The following is a 24,123-nucleotide window of genomic DNA, read 5'->3' as shown; positions in this document are numbered from 1 at the left end:
CTTTCTCTCTTGCTCTCTTCCTCTGCTTTTTTGTTTCTTTCACACAATTTATAAAGAAGTCTCTTTGATTAAGCACGGCTGTCGGGTTTTTAAAACGAACAAACATGATTTCTGAACAGTTTGATAAACCGAGCGAGCAGACGGAAATGTTACATTTCCTGTTTTATCTGAGCCATGGTTAACCTTTCACAGGTGAGCAACAGAGATGAAAGCTGCTACTGTCCGACGTGTTTACTTGCAAATAAATCAATAAAAATAAATAAGAAATAATAATAAAAAATCATTTACACCGGTGTGTCTTGAATATGTGAGGGCTGTGAAAAGGTAAGTGTGGGAAATAGGAGAGGGGTGGAGAGAGGGGCGGTGTTTGAGAAGGGAGGGGTGTGTGTGTGTTCAGGGGGTCTGAACAATCTCTCAAAGCGCGGGGACAGACGGGAGCTAATATAAACGCTCTGCCCTTCACTCGGGGCTATCAGGGGCTAAGAAAACAGGGCTACCTCTGTCACTGACCTCAAGCGCTTCAAAGAAGCAGCGGGACGCGCTGAGCTCCTGCCGGCGGTCATGGCCACGCTGGAGGGCTGCCGCTGTCGGGGTGCCAGCGGCCGAAAAAACAGCAGCAGCAGCAGCATTCTCTACAGCATTCTGAAGAGTGATGACCGCCTGGTGACCGCCGAGGAGCAACAGCAGCATCCCCAACAGCACACGCTGCAGCACTTGTTCCAGAAGCCCCCCTCTTCCGCTTCTGCCTCTTTGCAGGAGGTCCGACAGCAGGCTTGCTCTTGCGGCTCGTCTCGGCGCCGGGGCGTCCTCCGCTCCCCGCAGGTGACCTGCAAAGCGGCGTCCGCGGTCCTGGTGAAGACGCTGCGCTTCGTGAAAAACGTCCCCTGTTTTCGCGAGCTGCCCGAGGACGACCAGCTCGTGCTGATCCGGAGCGGCTGGGCGCCTCTGCTCGTGCTGGGACTCGCACAAGACCGGGTGGACTTTGAGACCACGGAGACCGTGGAGCCGAGCATGCTGCAGCGCATCCTCACGGGCTGTCCGGACAGGCAGAGCGAGGCTGTGGGCGGCCAGAACAGGGGGGCACCCGGCGTCTCTGTTGTGGACATCGAAGCGATCAAAGCCTTCTTAAAGAAGTGCTGGAGTGTAGATATAAGCACGAAGGAATATGCGTACCTGAAGGGAGCCGTGCTCTTCAACCCAGGTGGGTCAGGGCTTTTGATAGCAGAGCATCAGTTTTTAAGCACAGGTGCCACGCTCACGAGTGGAACCGTTTGATTTATTAATTGATGGGTAAAAGTTTGTTTTATTTCAGCATGACTGCTCTGATATTTACACTTTACCTAACTACTTGTCTGCGTTGTAACATTTTTATCAACTTTTCACTTCCCCCCCATCCTTCCCCACCTCTAGATCTGGAGGGTTTGCGCTGTCTGCACTACATCCAGTCGCTGCGTCGAGAGGCGCACCAGGCTCTAAACGAGCACGTCAGGCTGATCCATCGCGAGGATACGACGCGGTTCGCCAAGCTGCTCATAGCTCTGTCCATGCTGAGGGCCATCAGCCCGCCAGTGGTCGCTCAGCTCTTCTTCAGACCCGTCATAGGGACTGTCAACATCGAAGAGGTCCTCATGGAGATGTTCTACGGGAAGTAGGTCACGGGTCCATAGTGGACTGAGATGAATTCAGCAGGTTCAGCTGTCAGATGGACTGAACTGCTCAAAGATTTAATTGGTTGGCAGGTGAGGACGACGTGTGGGACTCAATTAATTAAAGACAAATGTATTTGGGAAATCTTCAGTGACTGTGAAATGACCAACACAAGCAAGTGTGAGTGTGCATGTGAGAATGAGCGGTACAGAGAAAGAAAGAGAGAATGTGCTGAGGGAATATGTCATAATAGAGGAAAATATAAAGCAGCTCATGTAATTCATAACTTATTTGTTTTTATATAAAATATTTTTCTATAATAATAATGATAATAAAAAAAACCCTAAAAACAAACTACTATGTATGTGAGTGATAATTGCTCCGTCATTGCTGACACATTTTCCTCGGTGAAATCAGCCCTGGACAAACTCTTACGAAGGAAGATAATGTGTCTCAGTACACACGCAGAAAGTACTTAAGAAATCACGTCGCCTCGAAAAATATGAGTCACACTGATTGATGTCAACTACAGTTCAGTCACATCAACTACAGATTATCTTCAAAAGGTCAGGGCTTGGTTTAGCAGCTATTCACTGTCCAGTGAAGGAGGTAAGTTGTGGAGTATAAACACAGATGCAGGACTTCTGAATTCAGGTGAAATGCCCTGTTAGGCCACCAGAGTGCAACAGTATACAACGTGTAGCGATTGTGCAAGTCACATGGATCAACTTCCCCTGTCATGCACACGGAAAGGGGCAAAAGTGGTTGAGGAAAAGGACCTCAGGTAATGTTCCTGTTCCTCGTAGTCTGGCCATCACAGTGTGGGCACAGTGCGGTAAGGTATCAACTTGCTCGCTGGAGAAAAAAAATAATCTCCCTGTAACCAACAGAACAAAAGCTAGAGACGCCGCATAAAATACACCTATGGTTTAAACCAGACCTCTGTAATGAGACACTACTGAGTGAATGTTCATCTCAGACAATGGCACAAGGACTTGCTGCTGTTACACCATAGCCACACGATGTTACGAAGCTCAGTCCCTGAACATCTCATCTAGCAGCTATAATACTTCATCACTGTTCAGAGGTCAGATGGCCTGAGCCTGCACTTGGTCTCGCTTTGTGGCAGCACCAATAAAATAACCCGGCCAGATTGTTAGCATTTTATATTATACCCAAACAATTGTGGTAGAAGTTCTCACACACTTTAATTAAGGAACAAGTAGCACACATTAAAGTAATACTTCAAGTAATGGTCCTGCATTATACACACATCAGAAGTAAAATGGCATATGATCGGATAATTATTGGATTAAAAACGATTACATTTGTGTCACAATGTTGCATCAACATGGAGCAGATTTTACGTTTCATATACTGCGGGGATATTAGCCTACAATAATATATCACAATGTGGTCAGATTTATTTAATTTGAATTGATTAGAACACTCATTAGTAAAACACAACGATATTAATTGGCAGAAAATTGAACTACTCAAATAAAGCACTTAGGTACGTGTGCTTAGCTGCTTTCCACCGTGATTCCCAAACGACAAAGGAAAGAAAGAGATGAAAGCAGACGTAAAGCTTCTTTGTTGGGAGTAAAATTGGAGAAGATTTCTCATCTCGGTCACCGAAGTATGAAAGGACCTCCTGTTTCTGGGTACACCTTAAAAAATGGGGCGCAACAACATGGGAGGTGACTGTGTGTGTGTGGCTGTCTCCGAGGTGAGAGCAGAGAAAGGAGAAAGTGCAGGACGAGCTACCTTATTAAAAAGCCACAAAGCAGGGGGCTTTCGGCGAGAGGCAACATTGTTAAATTACGGCTCTTGGAAAGAACAAAAAGTTATGAGTCACATTTCTGAAACTTCTAGACTATAATGCTGTATCGGGAGCTCTCCAGTCACCATCCTCGCCGTCTTATAATAACCGCATGCGTTTAAATCAACATATTTACTGTTCTTTCGAACAAGTAAGCAAACAGCGAATCACTGTTTGTTGATCAAAGTTGATCAAATTGACTTTTCAGTCAAATTGTTTTCCATCTCTGGTTCCACATCAAAAACTCTCTGAAAAGATGTTTTCGAGATCAGTAGACCTTTCAATGGTGCCCTAAAGCAGAAAAAGCAGTGTCTCTGTGCTTAATTTGTTGCTATTAATTTCATGCAAGCAGAACAGCAAAGCACTAAAGGGAGGAGGTGATGCCAATAATAAAGGCTGGCACAGAAAACTTGAGATACTGATGAAATAGCTCACATACCTCCTGGTGGACAGATAAGGCATTGCAAAGAGTAAAATAACAAGAAAAAACAAAACAAAACCATGCACATGAAGGTGTATTTACACACACACACACACACACACACACACACACACACACACACACACACACACACACACACACACACACACACGGAAACGGCCTTGCACATGTGCTCATGTGGACTTTGAAGCCATCCCGTCTATCTCCTCTGCCTTTTTCTTTCTCATCGGGGCCTATTTTCTCTCCAATTAAGCCTGTAATTGCTCTGGGTAATAAAGACTCTATTAATCCTGTGTCTGCTAATAAAACCACACTGGTTTGGCAGGAGGCTGCTTTTCTTGTGGCTGACAATATGTTGTGGGTGTTTGCCTGAGTTAGCATCACTTATTACAAAAAGAATACAACCAAAGCAGATTCCACCATTTGAGACCCTTTTCTTTCTGTCTTTCTTTCTTTTTAAATTGGTACGGTGTTACAGTTTCTCTTCGTGTTTGCATAGTCTGAAAGCAGCACTCCCCAGCACCACCGCCCTTGTCTCCAGCAAAAATGTCCACAGGCTGAATTTTATAAACACTGTCTTTAGCTTCATTTCTTCATCATTCTGCCTTCTACTCAGTCTTTTCCTGCTTTTTTTTCTTCCTCTGCCCCAGTTTCTGTGTTTTCTCCTGGGGTTGGCAGACATCAGTAAATCTGCTTTCTGTCTCTGTGTTTACCAGTGTTCAGACACCCGTTGTAGGTAGTGTGTATCCCCAGGAGATGGCACTGTTTGTCAGCACTCACCCACTAATGTGCAGGCAAATGTCAGGCGTCAACTGAAACTGCTTGGCCATAAGCCAAGCTGTTTCTTATATCAGCACCTTTTTTTTTTGTTAAAGTTTTATCTTCACTTGGCATTTCTGGCTCTATCTGAAAGGCAGTGAACATAAGGAGAGAGCAAGGGGGAGAGCATGCAGCAAACTTATTCAGGTAGCTTAAAACCAGAGAATTTCATGGTGCTTGTTTTAGACACCGTTTGATTTCCATCGTTACCTGTATGTTTGTATGTCACACTTCTCTCAAATGGCCAACTAAGTCATTGAAGTTGTTTGTTTTTGTTTTACTTTGCCACCAGGGTGGATTTGTGACAGAACGATAGCAGTAAGGTTAAAAAGGGAAGGTTTGCAACATGGCAGCGAGGCCTGCTATGACGTATAGCTTGGTGATGGTGGTGCTGACAGACAGGAGACTGAGCTGGAGGTTGAAGAGTTGAAGATGCTCAGATGCTTCTTTAGTTGTGGAAAGGATTAGAAATGAGTACATCAGAGGGAAAGCTCAGGTCGGGTGTTTTGGAGACAAAGGTGCAAAACTGAGATGGTCTGAACATGTACAGAGGAGGGATAATGGTTATACTGGACAAAGGATGTTGAAGATGGAGCTGCCAGGAATGAGTGAAAAGAAGAAGATCACAGAGAGAGATTCATGGATGTAGTGTAGGAGCACATGCGGAGGGTTGGTGTGACAGAGGCGAATGCTAGGGAGGGCAACATGGAGGCAGATGATCCGATGTGGCGACCCTATGAGGCACAGCTAAAAGAAGAAGAAGAAGAAAAAGAGCTGCTCATTTCAGTTTCATTTTTATTCTTTTAAAAAATAATTTAGTTTTTATTAGTTTCAGTGTTTTTATTGTCTCAGTGGTTCTTTGTTTTGTTTTTTAGTACGGATAAGTATTTGTGTATAAGTATATGCAAAAGGTTTTTTTTGCATGAACTGAGGAGCTGACATGTTTTTGCACACCTATTTTCAGTGTTTTGTTTAGTTCTAGTTAAATTCCATGATTTGCATTCATGCTATCTAATACCAGAACATCTCCTTTAAACAGTCTGCTTATCTGCCTTTCTCCTTTCTTCACTGCACTGACATTTTGCTGCAAGAAAGAATAATTATCAGTATAATTACGTAACGTGTTTCTTGACAGGATGAGGAAATAGAGGACAGAGGAATATGATTAGATCTGGCATATTTCTGGACACAACTATACCATAGCGTCAAGAAACATGCCCGTCTATTCTCTTAGAGGGCAAATGTAGTTGCAATGATTGTACACACATGGACACCACCTTCCAATGAGTCTAGTATTACAGCATTTCGGTGTTATCCACCAGAAAGAGCAGCTGGATCATAGACTTTATAGAAACATCTTTATAACGTCTATGAACTGGACGTTCAAGGCACAGTTTGTTTAAAGACTTATTTCAACAGTACTAAAACACTTGTTCATTTACCCTGTGCCAGATTTCCCAGGGCTGATCACTGATTCAAATGTCCTGTTTCACATCTGGTGGATGTAGCTGACTCTAGCCATTACAAAATCATGTGGTAATGGAAAAAAAAAACGAAAAAAGGTTAAGAGCATAATCAGGTGTGTTATGAATTACTGCTAGTTCAACTTGGACACAAAAGGAAAACATCGAAAGGAAATCAATGTTTTTAATGTGCAGTGAGAAAGTAAGGGCAACTGATCATGATTGTGTTTCTATAAAGATAGACATTTCTTTCCAAGTGAAAATTGTGTTTATATATTTATATAAATATCTATATTATATATAGAATACATATCTATTTGCTATGCATACTCAAAAATCACACCTTCAAATATATGTAAAAAGTCTTTCAAAACACAAAAGGAATTCTTTTCTTTCCTTAAACATGAACTATCCATATGAACCAAATGAATTATCAGGACGGGAATAATACTGTTATTTTTTTTAAACCAAAACATTGAAAATGCTTTACCTTTGAATCTAGAAGAGCAGAGGACATTTTTTTGTCATGTGGGATTTAAAAGCCACCTTAATCTCTTTAACAAACCAGGAGCCACACCGAAGGGCACAAAACCAGCATAACACTTATACACAAATCCTCTTTCTATGGAAGATGAAATGCAAATAAGTATGACATCTCAAGCAAACTCTTTTCAGTTATAAAAATAGAATTCTTTTTAAAATAATCTACAGATTTCTTTTTAAGGTGAGGCATTTCACTATCACTCTAAAACAGCAAGGCTGTTTGTCTCAATAGAAAATATGAAGCTTTAGAGAGAGATCTGCCAGTCTATCTGCTTGGAGAGGACGAGCGCTGCTCCCCAACCACTCCTCCTTTTCAGTCCCACGAGACGATATATTTTTTGCCAGCTTCTCCTTCTTTTTGCATATTCTATATTTTTTTTTAAAAAGAGAGAGTTTCCTTTTAAACTAGATACACCTTTTACAGGTAAACGAAAACAAGTTTTAGCTCCTCGAAGCTCCTGAAATGTCCAGGCGTTTCCCAAAGTTCAAAAAAAAAAGTTCTCTTTAAACAACACAAAGATTTTTAAACAAACAAACAACAGCGCACGCACATGTCATATTGGCTTTCCTATCGAGCGTGTTACAAAATAAGAAAGAAAAAAGAAAAAGAGACAAAAAAAGAGAAAAAGATTAAAAATATACAACTCTTTATGACAAGGTAAAGCAAAAGTCCTACATTAGAGAAGGCAACAAACATGATTGAATAAAATAAACAAAAGAACAAAACAGGAAAACACTGATGCTACAAATAAATTGAAATATATGTACAGACCCTGTTTTCCTTTTGCTTGTATGGATGCAATTTCTTGTATGTGTGTATGTGTGTGTGTGTGTATTTGTTCCTGTGAATAATTGCCATAGTGTGTTGGTTCTTCACCATGGAGTCCTTGTGAGTCCATTTCTCGCTAGTTAATGAAACAGTGTGTTCGCATTATCCCCTGTAGTTCCACATAGAAAACATCCTCTGGAAACGAGGTGCAGTCCGACTGAACAACAAGACAAACCACGTCCAGGAACCTGCTTTGCCTCCATGACTAGCTGCCGGAGCCATACGGATCCAAATGCTTTTTGCCGTAATCACAACCTCGAACTGTGTTCCTAAGAACTGCCAGACTGTAACCTCGTCATGTCTGACGTTGACCGATCTTCCTAAAGCTGGCGCCGAGTCTGCTTGCCATTACCAGATGACGCTGGAGATGCTGGTTTCCCTGGGCAGCAGAGGGAGCATGGCGTTGTTGGCGTGCCCCTCCTCCAGACTGTGCTCTCGGCTCTTCCCGGGTGGCCTCTGTCCGTTCAGCAGTGTCAGTGGGATGTTGCAGTAGGTGTGCTGGTTTCCCAGGGATGAGAGAGGTGGCAAGGTCCCTCCTGGGGGCATGTCGTACTCGTAACTGCGGTAGTAGTGTTTCTGCCTCATGGTGGTGTGGTAGGTGCTGTGGAACGAGGAGCGCAGCTCTGGGTGGGCGGTGGCCATGGCCGTGGAAGTGGCCGCCGCCATGGACATGGCAGAAACAGTCTGCAGCTCTCCGAATGGGCCCTGCTCGCTGACGTCTAGTGCCGCCTCATGCGTGAGCATGGGCTCCGTGCGTCTGAAGGGCATCTCATACTGCAGCTGCTTCCAGAACTTGGAGCTGAGCTTGTTGCTCTTGGTTCCACGCCATTTGATGACAGTAAGGGTCTTAATGGTGTGTTTAAGCGCCTCCACTTCCTGGTAGTTCATGATTCCGCGCAACTCGGCACATTCGATCAGGATGACTTTGATCTCACCCGTCACCAGCATGTTGCGCAGTCGCGTCTCCAGCTCAAAGATGCTCCAGCCTCGCCGCACTACGTAGTTGGGTGTCATAACTATGATGAGGCGTTTGCTCTGGTCTACACAGCGGGCCACGTCCTCTATGTAGGCTGCGGGAAAGAAGCGGGAAGGAAAGAGAAGAGCAAAAATTTATGTGACACAAGTGTGGCAAAACATTGCAGTGAGCATTGTTTTCACCTAATGAGAACAGGGCCACAACACAGTGATGGATGAACACACAGACAGCATCAGACACAAAACGCAAGACAGTGACAGTATCTGGTCTACTAACACCCGTTTAATATGGAGCTTTGAGTGTGCACAAAGGTGCAGCATATAAATTAACATTTTATGCACATAGAGCAGATCCATATGGCTCTAACTGCAAACCAGTGATTGATAAAGCTGCACACTCTATAGGATTAGGGCTGAGCTCGCTATTGAATCGGGCCTGATGTTTCAGATCACACAATGGTGCCACTCTAAGCATGAAAGCAGCTGATGCAAGAGGAAAAGACCGAAGGCGAGTACCTCTAAAGAGCCGCGTGTCATCCTGGTAATGCTCATTGGTGAGACCTAAACATAAACATTTTAACATTCAGGTCACAGGCAGAACACATTACAGACACAGAAACATGCTCAACACTGTCAGAAGTGTGGCTGCGTCCCCTCTCAGTCATCTTTTTATTTCACATACGATTAATCACATACCATGTTTCTCTGATTGGACATTCATCTGCAATGATTTTACTTGGCAGTGGTGCTGGCGGCAATTTTCTTTTGATTAAAGGATAGAAGCGGCTCAGTCAGCAGGGCTCAGAGCCTTCACACATTACCCACTGATGTTTAATTCTGTCTGGACCAGCTAGGACGTGTTTGCGTTTTATCTTTCTCACATGAAGCCTACAGTAGAAACACACAGCATTGCTACTAACTAGAGCACACTGTGTACCACTGGCAAAGACAGACTGCTAAACAGAGTTAGCACACATGAGAATATGTTCAGACAGAATTTTCATGGATTTATTAATACATGGATAAAAACCAGTGAGGATGATAAATTTGTTCAATATATCGGCTCCCGGTACACACCGCATACTGTATTCCCATATCTGTAGTACACAGTAAGGGAAGAGCTAGTGAGAAATGCTATGATCTAGTGCTTTAATCCAGAGAGGTTTGAGACGATACAAGAAAAAAAGGGTTCTTGTTGACAGTATTGCATTGAATATTGCATTTCCCTCCTCTTCCCTTATTTTAACTTTGAAATATTCATCTATTCATCACTTGTGAGCATCCTCTGCTTGATTCTGCCCTGACAGCACCGGACATTGAAACACAAGACAGTGACGGTGGAAAAACAATGGTGAAAACAAACAACACAGACAAAACAGACTGTGACAGTCTATGTATATGTATATGTATACATGTACCCTGCTTCCAAAGAAATTAACAATCTCCAATAATGGTAATTTAGTTTTAATGAAAAGACAGAACATCAACCAAATTCCAGAAAAAAGACATTATATAAAAGTCACAGACTGAAAGAAGTATTTGATGCCCAAGCAAAACATGACTTGGTACTCTGTAGAGAAAGCCTCATTGGTAAGCACCAGAGAGATGTGGGATGAATATTGGCCCACTCCTCTTTATAGAAACTTTAAATCCTTTATGTCTGTGAAGGTTCTCAGTCATCCAGGTCATCGTAGCCAAAGGAGCTTGCAAAGAAAAGGATCTGGACTTCTTTAAGTTGCTTGAAGACGTTTCACCTCTCATCCGAGAAGCTTCTTCAGTTCAAACTCTGGCTGATTGGGACCTACACCCAGTTTCACACCTTGGCTCAGGCGATTAGAGGATCATCAGGGGGTCCTTTTGTCCCTCTGTGGGGGGATACTCCCACTAGGTTTAAATCTGGGACTCCCCACCATTTGACCTTAGAACTGAAGAAGCTTCTCGGATGAGAGGTGAAACGTCTTCAAGCAACTCAAAGAAGTCTAGACGCTTTTCTTTGCAAGCTCCTTTGACTTTAAATCCTTTACATTTCTTGGCTGCTGCTTGGCAACTCTAAACTTCAGCTCCCTCCACAGTTTGTTTATAGGTCTAGAGATTGGCTACGCCTCTCCGTGACCTTAATGTGCTTCTTCTTTAGATCCGTTGTTGCCTTGGTGGCATGTTTTGGGTCATTCTCATGCTGGAAGACCCATCCATGACCCACCTTCAGTGTTCTGACTGAGCAGGGAAACAGCCCAAAAGTATAATATTTCCACTTCAGTGGAGGATGGTGATCCTTTGGTTATACTCAGTATTTCTCTTCCTCCAAACATGGCGGGTTGAGTTGATACCAAAGAGCTTGATTTAGGTTTCATTTGACCACAGCACTTTCATGCATGCCTTCTCTGAATTATTTCGTTGCTCACTAGCAAACTTAAGATGGGCCTGTAGATGTGCCTTGTTAAACAGTGGGAACTCTTCTTGTGTGCTATCAATGATGTTCTTGGTGACTTTGGTCCCCACTGCACCTCCCGTGTACTTTTGACCTGATCTATCACCTTTCTCATGATCATCCTCACCCAATGAGGGAAGATCTTGTACAGACTGAGGTTGACACAAGGTTTTGTATTTCTTCCATTTCTGAATCACGCCAGCAGCTGTCACCTTGTCACCAAGATTCTTGCTGATGGTCTTGTCGTCCATTGTGGCCTTGTGCAGGTCTATAGGCTGCTCCCTGGCATCCTTTAACAGCTGTTTGGTCTTACCTAATTTCTTGGTCTTCCCAAGAAATTGATTCTGTGCTTTATGCGCATAATCGTTTGATATCACAAGTATCTGTAATTGATTGATTGTAATCTGTGTGTCATGTGGGCACACAGCCAGTCTGTGGGAGCCAGAATTCTAGCGTGTTGGTCTGGAATCAAATACTTATTTCGCTCATTGTCACTCAATATTTTAATGTCTTTCTCCATTAAAATGAGACTATCATAAAATTAGAGACTGGACATTTCTTTGTAAGTGAGCAAATTTACAAATTCAGTAGAGGATCAAATAATTATTTCCCCCAATATAGAATGTGTAGTAGAAACAAACAAACACCTATACAACTGTTTACAGTATGGCACAAACATTTCAAACGTGTGCAAGCATGCATACATACAAACACACACAGTCTTACTTCCTGATGGGATGAGGTCTCGATCTGGGATGAAGAGTTTGTAGCCATAATGTTTCTCCAGAACATCAGGGAGGATCTCCAAGGCAAAGCGCTCCTCTTCCCGGGTCTCCTGACTCCACTGGTCAGGGTCCACTTTGGTGTAAGACAAATATGCATCATAGTCTTTATTTTCTGAGGAACAGGAAGAAAGAGTGGAGAGTCAGTCATGAAATATGCAGACTAAACGCCATGGCATTTTCACTGAACACTGCACGCTCATTCTCTGATGAGCATTTTATTCCAAACAACTGGCTTTACACATTTCTTGCAATTGCGTTGGCTAACTTCTACAATAGTTACAACTTTTAAAGCTACTTCTAAAACCAGAATTACACACTCCTTATTATAGTTTCAAAATAATAAAATAACTTTGGTTTTTCTTACACTTATTGGCTCTATCCATAAACATTCACATTCAGTGTCATGTGATGCCATGGTTATGACAGTGCCATTTAACCCTTATGCACGGCACCTCAAATAGTTACCAGTTATTTTCATCCAAACAGAATATGCATCAGAAATTTCTGCAAATTTATAGACAAAAGGCACAAAAGTAAAATGCTGAAAGTCGGAAGTTATATCTTTTGTGTAATTCTTATACAGTGTTTAACACAATTATTAGACCACCTGCCATAAAAACAGGAAAACACAAATATTTTAGAAATTTGTCAAAAACTTTGTGAAAGCTAGAAACTTTTTCTGTTCCAGAATACATGTAATTAACTTAATCAAATAATAATAATGTGATTTATTATTTTTTACATTTTTTTTTGTAAAACAGCGAATGTGAAGATTCATAGGTAACATTAATTATAAAACTGAAAAATAGAATTTTAATTAAAATGCTTGTTCATGCTGGAGGATTTAACATTATAGAAACATAACTTTTTTGATGATTACCAATACTGGTAACTTAGGGCAGCTGTGGGAAAAAAACTTGCACTTAATGGTATTTTAATAAATTTGTTAAGCACTGAAGTATGTTATAGAACTGTAAACATGGGTAATACAGTCTATAGTCTAATATGAAACTATAGTGTAACTTTCTACAGGACACACGATTGTGCTTTGCTGTGTCAGTTTACATTTTCTATTCGGTACTTTGTTTTCTATAAAAAACTGTTAAATTTTATAATTTTGCCGACATGGATTTCCTTCCAGTGAGTCACAAGATCGCTCATGAAGTGAGCTACTTATGATCAAGGAGAAGGCCTTTCTGGCAAATGCTGTTCCCAATAAGTGTCTCCGGTACGGAGTCAGATTCTTCCACACCAAACTCAGAAAACCATTTCTTTTATTGTCTATTGTATGTATTTTTTGCTTATCATTCTTGTTTGGAAAAGAGAAGACCACTTTTCTAGTGGTGTCAAATTGATTTGGCCATGTAGTGTATACAAGAAATAAATTGTGGTAGATACAAAAATACCCAAAACAATGCAGAAGCAATACTCTCTTCCCACCTCAAAATGATTTCCCAGAAGACAGTGGGAGGAACTGAGAAGGTAGAAAATAGATAACAGGGAAAAGAACAGTGCTGGTGACATATTCGCTAAGTCCTAGTCATTATGCTCTGTGGAAACCGGAATGTGGTTCAGTCAGAAAGTGAGGAAGGACTGCTTCAGAAACTCTTTTGAGGAGCATGCGCAGCTTTGAAACTTACTGGAAGGGCCATGGCTGTGCTCGATAGGATCCAAACATCAAACAAAGCTTTCAAATTAGCAACCAACCTCGCAAATTAACCACCTAGCAAAGTTGGAAAAATCAAAAACAGCTTGTATCAGCGGTCCCTGACGGCATGACTTAATCATGTGGAAGTTTGAGTCTACAGTCTTGGGCGTAATGGATAATTTATGCTACTGTAGAAACAATCCGGTGACTTCTGTCTTTCCAGAATTCTTGAAAAGAGAGCAAAAATGTAAAACACAGAGGAATCATACTGGGACACAAACAGACAAATCTTTAAGTGAAGTACAAGTTAACTATGTTCTGTAGAGAAAGCAGAAAGTTGCTTTTCAATTTGAGGATTGTTACGCTCCTATTTGTTGCTCAGAGACGGTGCTTCGAGCCTGCCTTGTTGCTGTGAATCACTATCTGGCAGCAGAGGGTGGGCTTCATTCCATGACATACTGAGATTGATCTCTTTTTAAATGGGCAACAAATTGAAAAACTGTCTCCTCCTTTCCCGGTAAAGTCACTGCACCATGCACGTCTTTACCAACAGCAGCGGAAATGCCGTCACTGAGATAGCACTGGGGTAAACATCTGTAGTAGTACATTCATTGGATCTATGAATACAAGCCCGCAAAGGCACATATGGAGTCATCACGGCTTGCTTGATATTGAGTTTTTGGATAAAAAAAAGTCCTGGTGAAAAAAGTGTGAATAAGATAATGGTTAAAAGGCCAAAAGACATTTTTTTAGACGCATTCTTCTGTCTTTACCTCCGTCTACATCTTCACTGCCAAAGTGCCTCCTGTAGAAAAGCATCAGCTCAATCTTGTAGCATTTGTAGAGTGAGATGAGAAAGATGAGTAGCAGCAGGATTGCTCCCAGCCCTCCTGCCAGCTCCACAGTGTACATGAGCTCTGCTGAAGACAACACATACAGACAAGAAAATAAGCAAAACTGCTGAGACAGTCATGGTTAAACCGCCAGTTACAGTTTTGTGTGGCCACTTACAGTCACTGCAAATAGATAAACATCCTCGCACCTCTAAGGTTTTACTTATTGGGACAAAATAAAAAAATTATCTAGTCCCTCCAAGGTCTAAAAAAAACACATGAAATATTACACTGAGTCATTTTTTTATTCAATAGAAACTAAGACAAACCCCAGAAAGAGTGTGTAAGTACACCACATAATTCAATAGTTTGTTGAAATACCTTTAGCTGCAATAACTTGAAGTACTCATTTTCTGTATGACTTCATCAATTTCTTACATCACTGTAGAGGAATTTGGGCCCTTTCTTCTTTCCAACATTGCTCTAGTTTATTGAGGTCTGCAGGCATTTGTTGATGTTCAGATCTCCAATGGTTTCTCAACAACATATTCAGCCAGTTTGAGGTTTGGACATTGACTGAGCCATTCCAACACTTTGATTATTTTCTTTTTCAGCCATCCTGTTGTAGATTTGCTGCTGTGCTTGGGGCCATTGTTCTGATGTAAAACCCAGTTTGAGTCAAGTGTTAGCTATCGGACACATTGCTTTACATTCGACTCTAGAATACTTTGGTACAGTGGCTTGCAAAAGTATTCGGCCCCCTTGAACTTTTCCACATTTTGTCACATTACAGCCACAAACATGAATCAATTTAATTGGAATTCCACGTGAAAGACGAACACAAAGTGGTGTACATGTGAGAAGTGGAATAAAAATCATGCATGATTCCAAACATTTTTTACAAATAAATAACTGCAAAGTGGGGTGTGCGAAATTATTCAGCCCCCTGAGTCAATACTTTTGCTCAGGGGGCTGCAATTACAGCTGCCAGTCTTTTAGGGTTTGTCTCTACCAGCTTTGCACATCTACAGACTGAAATCCTTTTCCATTCTTCTTTGCAAAACAGCTCCAGCTCAGTCAGATTAGATGGACAGCGTTTGTGAACAGCAGTTTTCAGATCTTGCCACAGATTCTCGATTGGATTAGATTGGAAGATGAACCTCCACCCCAGTTTCAAGTCTTTTGCTGACTCCAAGAGGTTTTCTTCCAAGATTGCCCTGTATTTGGCTCCATCCATCTTCCCATCAACTCTGACCAGCTTCCCTGTCCCTGCTGAAGAGAAGCACCCCCAGAGCATGATGCTGCCACCACCATATTTGACAGTGGGGATGGTGTGTTCAGAGTGATGTGCAGTGTTAGTTTTCTGCCACATATAGCGTTTTGCATGTGTTCCTAAAAGCTCCATTTTGGTCTCATCTGACCAGAGCACCTTCTTCCACATGTTTGCTGTGTCCCCCACATGGCTTGTGGCAAACTGCAAACGGGACTTCTTATGGTTTTCTGTTAACAATGGCTTTCTTCTTGCCACTCTTCCATAAAGGCCAACTTTGTGCAGTGCACGACTAATAGTTGTCCTATGGACAGATTCCCCCACCTGAGCTGTAGATCTCTGCAGCTCGTCCAGAGTCACCATGGGCCTCTTGGCTGCATTTCTGATCAGCGCTCTCCTTGTTCGGCCTGTGAGTTTAGGTGGACGGCCTTGTCTTGGTAGGTTTACAGTTGTGCCATACTCCTTCCATTTCTTGAACAGTGCTCCGTGGGATGTTCAAGGCTTGGGAAATCTTTTTGTAGCCTAAGCCTGCTTTAAATTTCTCAATAACTTTATCCCTGACCTGTCTGGTGTGTTCTTTGGACTTCATGGTGTTGTTGCTCCCAATATTCTCTTAGACAACCTCTGAGGCCGTCACAGAGCAGCTGTATTTGTACTGACATTAGATTACACACAGGTGCACTCTATTTAGTCATTAGCACTCATCAGGCAATGTCTATGGGCAACTGACTGCACTCAGACCAAAGGGGGCTGAATAATTACGCACACCCCACTTTGCAGTTATTTATTTGTAAAAAATGTTTGGAATCATGTATGATTTTCGTTCCACTTCTCACGTGTACACCACTTTGTGTTGGTCTTTCATGTGGAATTCCAATAAAATTGATTCATGTTTGTGGCTGTAATGTGACAAAATGTGGGAAAGTTCAAGGGGGCCGAATACTTTTGCAAGCCACTGTATACAGAGGAGTTCATAGGCAAGTCAAAGACTGCACGGTGTCCAGGTCCTGTGCCTGCAAAAGAAACTCAAATCATCACTCCTCCACCACTGTGGCTGAAAGTTGGTATGAAGTATTTGCTAATATGCTCTGTTTTTAATTAAGCTACATTGCATTATGGCCAAACATCACTACTCCAAAGGACATTGCTCTAGAAGTCTAGTGGTTCATTCCAATGCAAATTTGCAAATCTCAACCATGCTACCAGATTATTGTTATCCTGGTATTTTTTTTAACCTAGCCATAGATATTCAGTCTATCACTAATTGTATTGTATTGAACTTGGCCTGTAGAGCCCAAACTGTCACTTTTGGGTGTTTATTTGCACATTACACATTCTGAACTTAAATTTGCTGGTATATTCACTCCTAAGAAGGAATGGGAATTGTCGTCCCAGTTTTCCAATACGTAGTCTTTCTGTAGGATGATGAAAATCAAAGTATTTGTAAATAACTTACTAATTCTTCCCAATTGCTTCTCTAAGATCATTGCTGAAAATTTTCTCCTTGTCAGTGTGTTAAAACACACCTAAATGCTCCATACCTGCAAATAGTCAAAAACATATGCTTTTATAGAGGTGCTCAGACCTGCTGATTATCAGTTAATTAGCTGCATTTGATTAGCAGCACCTCTTACCCTCTTAATTGTTATGGAAGCAGTAGGGTGTACTCAGTTTTTCACACACCGATTCTGCAACTTGGCTAATTTATTTCTTAAATAAATAATGACACAGTGTACTATGTCATGTGTTGTTGCTAATCTGAGTTTGTTTTGCGTTAAAGGCCAGATTTTTAAGGACTAGATTATTTTTATTATGTCCTGATTATTATGTCCTTTTAGAAAAAAAAGTGTTTGCTTTCTTTTTACCCACACTCTTATGACAGTATTCATCAGGCTGGCCTCAAACACTGGCCTCTTTGTTTCATTATTTCAGGTAAACTCACAGAATGAGGCACTTTTACACGTTTACATTTGCCTGAAATCTGGACGATCATCAGCATTTTCAGCGCTCGGCTCAGAGCGGAGCAGAATCAATCTTCAGAGACACGAGTCTCATAATGAGTTTGGGAAAAATGAGAGGGCACATAGCAGAGAGACACAGGGAAAAAAAGGAGATAATGAGAAACTGGGTTCATTTCTTTGGAGCAGTGCAGCAATGACACAGCTTTGCACTTTGGCTGTCATCCATAGCGGGACTGGGACAATTCTGGACATGGATGGAGGCTTTTTCAAAACAAGAGGCTTTAGTTTACTCATCACGCTGACACTCACCTCGCCATCATAACCCACTCTCTTCAGAGTTCTCTTACTTCTCCTTGCCCACTTTTCTTGCTATCTCTCCATTCATTTCTCCTCTCCATTATCTCCTTCTCATCTCCCCAGAGACCTAGCTTGGGGAAGGATGAATTATGGTGTGTATTAAAGCCGCATTTACCTGGTAGGCTCAGCTAGAGCAGGTTCACTTTATTTCTCTGTCACACTATGGGCTGTAATGCTGCACAGTGGCCCTACGTTCTCTAGGCTGCATGCCAATTTACTCTATATATAACCCCAGACACAGCAAAGGTACATATTAAAGTAATAACAGAAATACTGTGAATTTATAAAATCTTATTTTTATTAAAAGTCACTTAACTATAGCTACACTTTCTGGATCTAATGATTATTATTCTAAAATAGGTTTAACCGAAGACATAGTAGGTTATGAGAAATTACAAAATGATAACTAATTAAATCTGTGTTGGTGAGAGTAAAAGAAAAAGACCAACACTCATGATCAGCAGCCAGTTAGCTTAGCTTAGCTAAACAGCTAAAAACAGGAAAAGCTGCTTTCTGAGACTAACAAAATCTGCCCTCAAGCACATCTAAACATTCATTTACCAGTCATGTCTTGTTTTCTAATAAATACAAGAAACAAAATGTAAGAGTTATAAAAGAAGCTATGTGGGTGGATATGATTTGGCTAATTTTCAACAATTTTCAACTCACTGTTTCCAGTCTTTGTGCTAAGCTTTGTATTTACCTTAGAGGCATGGGAATTAAGTGTATATGGCAAATCTCAAAACAGCTCTTTAACTTGTAAAGACAGATCTTTGATGTTGGCTTGTGCATTATATTTGATGTTTTTTTCATTTCAGCAGCAGTCGACAGTGTGTTGCAGGAAAACAGCTATGTTTTCTCGGGCTTCTAATTGGCTATTTACCAGCCTTTTCCAACTGTAACCAAATGTAATGCTTTTAACTCATTATCAGCAATAATCTTCACTCTTGAAGTTGTTTATGTTTCACTGACCCCCACTTCCTTTCTGCCTTCTCTGTTTTCATGTCTCTCTTTCTTTCGAGATGGAAGGAAAGGGAGCCTGCAGAGATATTAGACCTGCTGCAGGGCTTGTGAGTGATGCATTCTTGGAGCAGAGAACATGAAATAAACATCAGATGTGGATGAGAAGCAAGAGAGAGAGAGAGAGAGAGAGAGAGAGAGAGAAGGAGGGGGGGTGTTGCCTTGAAGTCTTTTTGTAGCATCCTTTTTTTTGCAACTGCTTTTACAAAGAGAGCTAAATGAAGTTGTCTGCAGTCTGTGAAAACTGCTAAAATGGCTGTCTACAAAAGATGATTGCAGAGACAGAGATTAAAGTGGGGAAACAGACATATAACAGCATAAAATGTAATTGTATGCTGGACTTATTGGCCTGTTGGGAGAAGCTGAGGACCAATTTGCTGTTTAAACAACCATCAAATTACCTCTCTTTTAGGATGACAACCAGTGCGTGAAAAGAGCTTCTGACAAGTCATACTAGAGCACCAAAATAGCTACACAGCCGATGGGAAACATGAAAAAAACCAAACATGCAAATCAATTAGAATATTTCTGTTTGATGAAATGATGTAGCCAGGCTTCAATTATTTCATATGTCACGAGGCTTTACTGTCAGGCAAACAGAAAAAATAATATCATGCTTTCTAATGTAAAGCAACTAAATATAAAGAAAAAAGAAAAAGGATGATTTCCCCCCAAATCTAACACACATTTTCCTTCAGCCCACAGAGATTTTAATCAATCGAGATTATTTTAATATCCAGTTTTGGGTTAAGTGTAGAAATATCTGCATATTCTTGACTATAATAAAACTACAAGGCACTGATCTAATGCTCAAACTGATTTAAACAACGAGAAACCTAGAAGAGGCATAAAGGTGCATCATGTTCAGCTGTGATGTTCGGAAATTAAATTTAAAAAAAAGTAAGAAATAAACGGTGGCACGGTGGTTAGCACTGTTGCCGCACAGCAAGAAGGTCCTGAGTTCGATTCCAACATCAGGCTGGGGTCTTTCTGTGTGGAGTTTGCATTTTCTCCCCGTGTTTGCGTGGGTTCCCTCCGGGTACTCCGGCTTCCTCCCACCGTCCAAAGACATGCAGCTTGTGGGGATAGGTTAATTGGAAAATCCAAATTGTCATTAGGTGTAAATGTGAGTTCAAACAGTGACAGACTGGCGACCTGTCCAGGGTGTACCCAGCCTCTCGCCCTATGACAGCTGGGATAGGCTCCAGCGCCCCCCGCGACCCTGAAAAGGATAAGCGGAAGCGAATGGATGGATGGAAGAAATAAACCCATCTAACAGACCAGCATGCCACCATATGCCTTTTACTGTCCTCCCATCTCCCTACCATACAAATGACAAGCTGGACAAACACAGGTTAAGGACTTTGGGACAATGTTTGACACAAATTTGAAATTTGACAGACAAATAAATGCAGTGGTCGAGAGCAGTTTCTTCCAGCTCAGAACAATCTCCAGACTAAAAACATAACAAAACCCCCAAACAAGATCCAGAAAGGGCTTTGTTATGTCTAAAGTAGACTACTGGAATGCATAGTGGAGTTACTCATCTCTTGCCCACTTACAATTAGTCCAGTGTTAGCAGTCTTGCACTAAGCTCCCTGTGCATTGCATAATCTAGTACAAAGCTGCACTGTTCGTGTTTGAAGCTTTAAATGGTCTTGCACCTGCATATGTGGTAGATATATTGCGTCCATGTACTCAAGATCATAATGGCCTGATTCTCACTCCCGATTATCCCACAGTTGAACCTTAGTTCCAAAGTGACCCTCGACAAGCATCAACTGTAACTGTTTTTCAATCTAAACTTGAAAACTGCTAATTTCTAGAACTTTGTTGGATTGGTTGCCGATAGGAACCTGTTTCTATTCTATTTTATTTTCATGTAAAGCACTTTAGTTTTAAATGTGCTATAGAAATAAAATGCACTTACTTCTCTCCCATCACACAGCTATTTAACCTACAAATTGAATTTCAATCTGTTAGTTAAATGGCTGGTATGTTAGTATTTGCGTAAGGTTAGAGAAGACTGTGCAAACACCCCAGCTCAGCAAGAGGAAACATTTCTATAACTGCAAGATTGGAAAAGAATTAATAAAACTTCTATAGGACTCATTGTTTTAATAGGAAGAGACGGCAAATACCAATATCTTAATATTCTGTTGCTGGACCTCATTTCTTTCTCTCTTAAAATCACACACACACACACACACACACACACACACACACACACACACACACACACACACACACACACACACAGGAGATATCACTCATGTTTCAATCACAAATATGAGTGCACACCTGGAGTAGACAACTTTTCAAATGAAGTGTTAATAGACTTATTCACTGAATGTGATTACTTGTTCATTGTGAAACTTGTTAGATGTTAATATTATATAATCCATTCAGGCTTGTTAAACTTTAATTATCACAATGCCTGAAACTCCTGACTTAAAATTGATTTAATTGAGGAATATGAAATTTAATAATTAAACCAGTTTTTCACTTCTTGTTGTAAATGTTGGAGGTGATGTTATGACGATTAGTCATCCATATAATACTCTGATGATGCAGTCTATAAACCTTTGAAATACACTTCCTGTTTTAATCCCATTTTCTCTTCATATACATCTGAACACGTCCATATTTCTGAACAAACTCTATTGCCTTTATTTATGTGGTTGGAAGGAAGATTGTTCTTCGTGGTTGGATCTGTCCAAATAAAAGTTGAACAAAATTCATTATTTAAATAACAATTGTGGCCCCAGAATTCATAGTGGCGCAAATAATCTTGGCCACACCTTAGAGGACATCCCCATGAGACCAGCATGATAAAAAGACTGACTCACACCATATTCAACTCTTTTATAATATTCGGTTTCATTTAGCTCACCAAGTAGTTTTTTTGCAGTCAGGTGTAATTTTTATTTTGCTAATTGCATATGGAAAGCTGTTCCTTATTCTAAAATGAATGTTAAAGCCATAAAACGTACTATTTCAGAATCCAGTTGACATCAGCTCTAAAAGACTGAGGGCCAACATCAGCTGCTGAGGTCTGTTTGCATCACATGCTCAAGATTTCACGGCTGCACCTACTGAATCTACTCCATCATTAGGCTGTTGGATGACCTGAAAAGTCCCGCTTGTGAACTGAACGAACCCAGCCTATAACTACAATCAATAGGAAATCAAGCCTAAGTTCAACTGCCTCAGAGTTAATATTGTTGGTAGTCTCAATTAATCTGAATTAGTGTGAATTAAAATTAGTTTAATCATTCAGATATTCTATTAACTTTCATCTGGCTCATCATTTTCCAAGAGCTGGAGAATTAAATCCACATTCTCCCATTGATCATTACCCATTTGTTCATCAATTCTGATTCTGGTATTATCTTTATTTGATGCATTCTTGCTCCTGCTGTCTGCTTGTAGCTATAGCTGTTCATAAAGGATTTGAAGTGTGTTCTTTTCCTTGCAGCAACCCCCTAAATTGGCAAAGAACCCTGTCCGGAGACATAAAAGCAGATACTTTGAGCTACACATGCTTCTTTTCATTCTGAAGTAAATAAAAACCTAGTTTAACAATAACCTGATCATAGCAACATTTGTAGTCATCATTTTTGAAAAGCTATATTGCTTTGAAATGCGTTCTTTCTTTGGACCACAAGGCGAGTCCTATTTACTTCAATTACACTAAAGAGAAGGCAGACATCTTTACAGCCAATATGTGGAAAATGAGGAAACTCATACCATAATGATGTACATGGATGAACAACACTACATGCCAGAGGAAAAATCAGTATTTTTATTTTTTTATTTTGGGGGGTGGGGTTGAACTGTCCCTTTAAGTTTGGAGTAGGAAATGTAAATAAGCACTTACCCCGCCTGAAAAGCTGGATGGTAGCTTGGCGACGGCCGTTGCCATTTTCCACATAACAGGAATAATTTCCCAGGTCTTCCTCCTCTAAAGAGTCAATAGTTAGTGAAATGGCCACTTCCTGTTCTCCAAGATGCTCCTTGATGACCCTGCAAGACAAACAATTTAAACGGTATTGAACAATTCTTCTCAGCATCAAACACAATAGGTGGATGGGGAGTGACTTGGAGTTGATGGAATTAAAAAAAGATCAAAAACTCTCATGTTCAGCATGTGATGGGTCTTCAGGAGTCATGACCCGAAGCACATCAGTCAGCGTTAACCAGATACGGTGTTATTGCAAATCCCAAGGGTTAAGCTATACAAAAATAGTTTTCCTGTGGTACAAATGTATCTTGATCGAGGCCCTTTTGCGTTACATTAAGTACTTCATGGTATGTTAATTTCTTTCTTTGCACTCAAACATATGAGAAATGAAAATCAATAAGGGATCTTCCTCAGCTTGTGCGGGAGGAAATCAAATAATAGCGATGAGGAGAAAATCTTTTTATAGCAGCTGCCATGGTAACGGCGAGAAGGAGAGAAAGTAATATTCCATAAAGTAAATGAGTGTCCCCCGCTGGGCTGGTTGAGCCTGATGGAGGAGCGAATAGGGAGATAATGCTCCCTCATACCTTGGACACACTACTTAGCCTACTTTTACAGCACCCTCAACACAAATGACTCTTTGGAGGAAACAAAGTGCAAATGAGAAAAAGATCCCTTCTGTTTGTATGTGAGTGTGTTTATCATTACTGTGCTGAGAAGGAGTGGGACGAGGACAAAGGAGAGAGAGTGTTTGCATGTGTGAGTTTGTGTTTAAATGTGTAGGGGGGGAGGGGGATAATGACTCTCAAGCATCTCACTTCTCCCTCACCTTCAAACTGATAAACTGCACATAGGAAAGCTTGTTGGGAGAATTGGCATCTGTAATTGAAAGTGCATCATGGGCCGTGTGTGAAGAGGCGGCGGCAGCACTGATGATTCAGAGTTTGTTTTATTGTAGGATAGGCGCAGTGAGAAGGAGGCATGAGAATAAATCAGGTCTATCCAGAAAGCAGTGGTGACCCTAACCATAACTGTGTATTGCTTAGTCAAGCAGTGTACTATGGGACTGTGGCTCAACACTTAAGGTGGATCATCCACTTTGCATGCCAAACCGTCCTCGGTTTAGATGCTGAAGTCCCAAAATCATGTTTCCTGAATGCATTTTACGATTTACTTTGCAAGTCGAAACTTTTGCATAAAAAAATCTAAGAAAAACATTGGTAACTACCGTAATTGTCGGGCTATAAGCCGCTACTTTTTGCACAAGCTTTGAACCCTGCGGCTTTTAGTCAGGTGCGGCTTTTCTATGGATTGTCC

The 24,123-nt window shown here is 41.1% G+C and overlaps 2 protein-coding genes across 2 annotated transcripts; one reads left to right on the top strand and one right to left on the bottom strand.

Moving 5' to 3' along the window:
* Positions 1–397: 397 nt before the first annotated feature.
* Positions 398–3,482, top strand: nr0b1 (nuclear receptor subfamily 0, group B, member 1). Its single transcript, XM_005942163.3, has 2 exons — positions 398–1,201; positions 1,411–3,482. The coding sequence occupies exons 1-2, from the start codon at positions 562–564 to the stop codon at positions 1,650–1,652; spliced, it is 882 nt and encodes a 293-aa protein (XP_005942225.1). The 5' UTR covers positions 398–561; the 3' UTR covers positions 1,653–3,482.
* Positions 3,483–6,363: 2,881 nt separating this feature from the next.
* LOC102292631 (interleukin-1 receptor accessory protein-like 1-B) lies at positions 6,364–22,868 on the bottom strand (the record flags this gene model as incomplete). The annotated part of the gene is given in 4 exon segments (XM_042228594.1): positions 6,364–8,635; positions 11,695–11,865; positions 14,175–14,321; positions 22,723–22,868. Coding segments are annotated over 4 exon segments (1,186 nt in total), but the record flags the coding sequence as incomplete, so codon positions are not given.
* Positions 22,869–24,123: the final 1,255 nt, after the last annotated feature.

Source organism: Haplochromis burtoni, unplaced genomic scaffold, assembly GCF_018398535.1.
Source record: "Haplochromis burtoni strain Fernald_Lab_line unplaced genomic scaffold, NCSU_Asbu1 Contig_333, whole genome shotgun sequence".
Taxonomy (NCBI): Eukaryota; Metazoa; Chordata; class Actinopteri; order Cichliformes; family Cichlidae; genus Haplochromis; species Haplochromis burtoni.
Note: the sequence above shows the minus strand (reverse complement) of the source record. Positions and strands in the feature narration are given on the sequence as shown.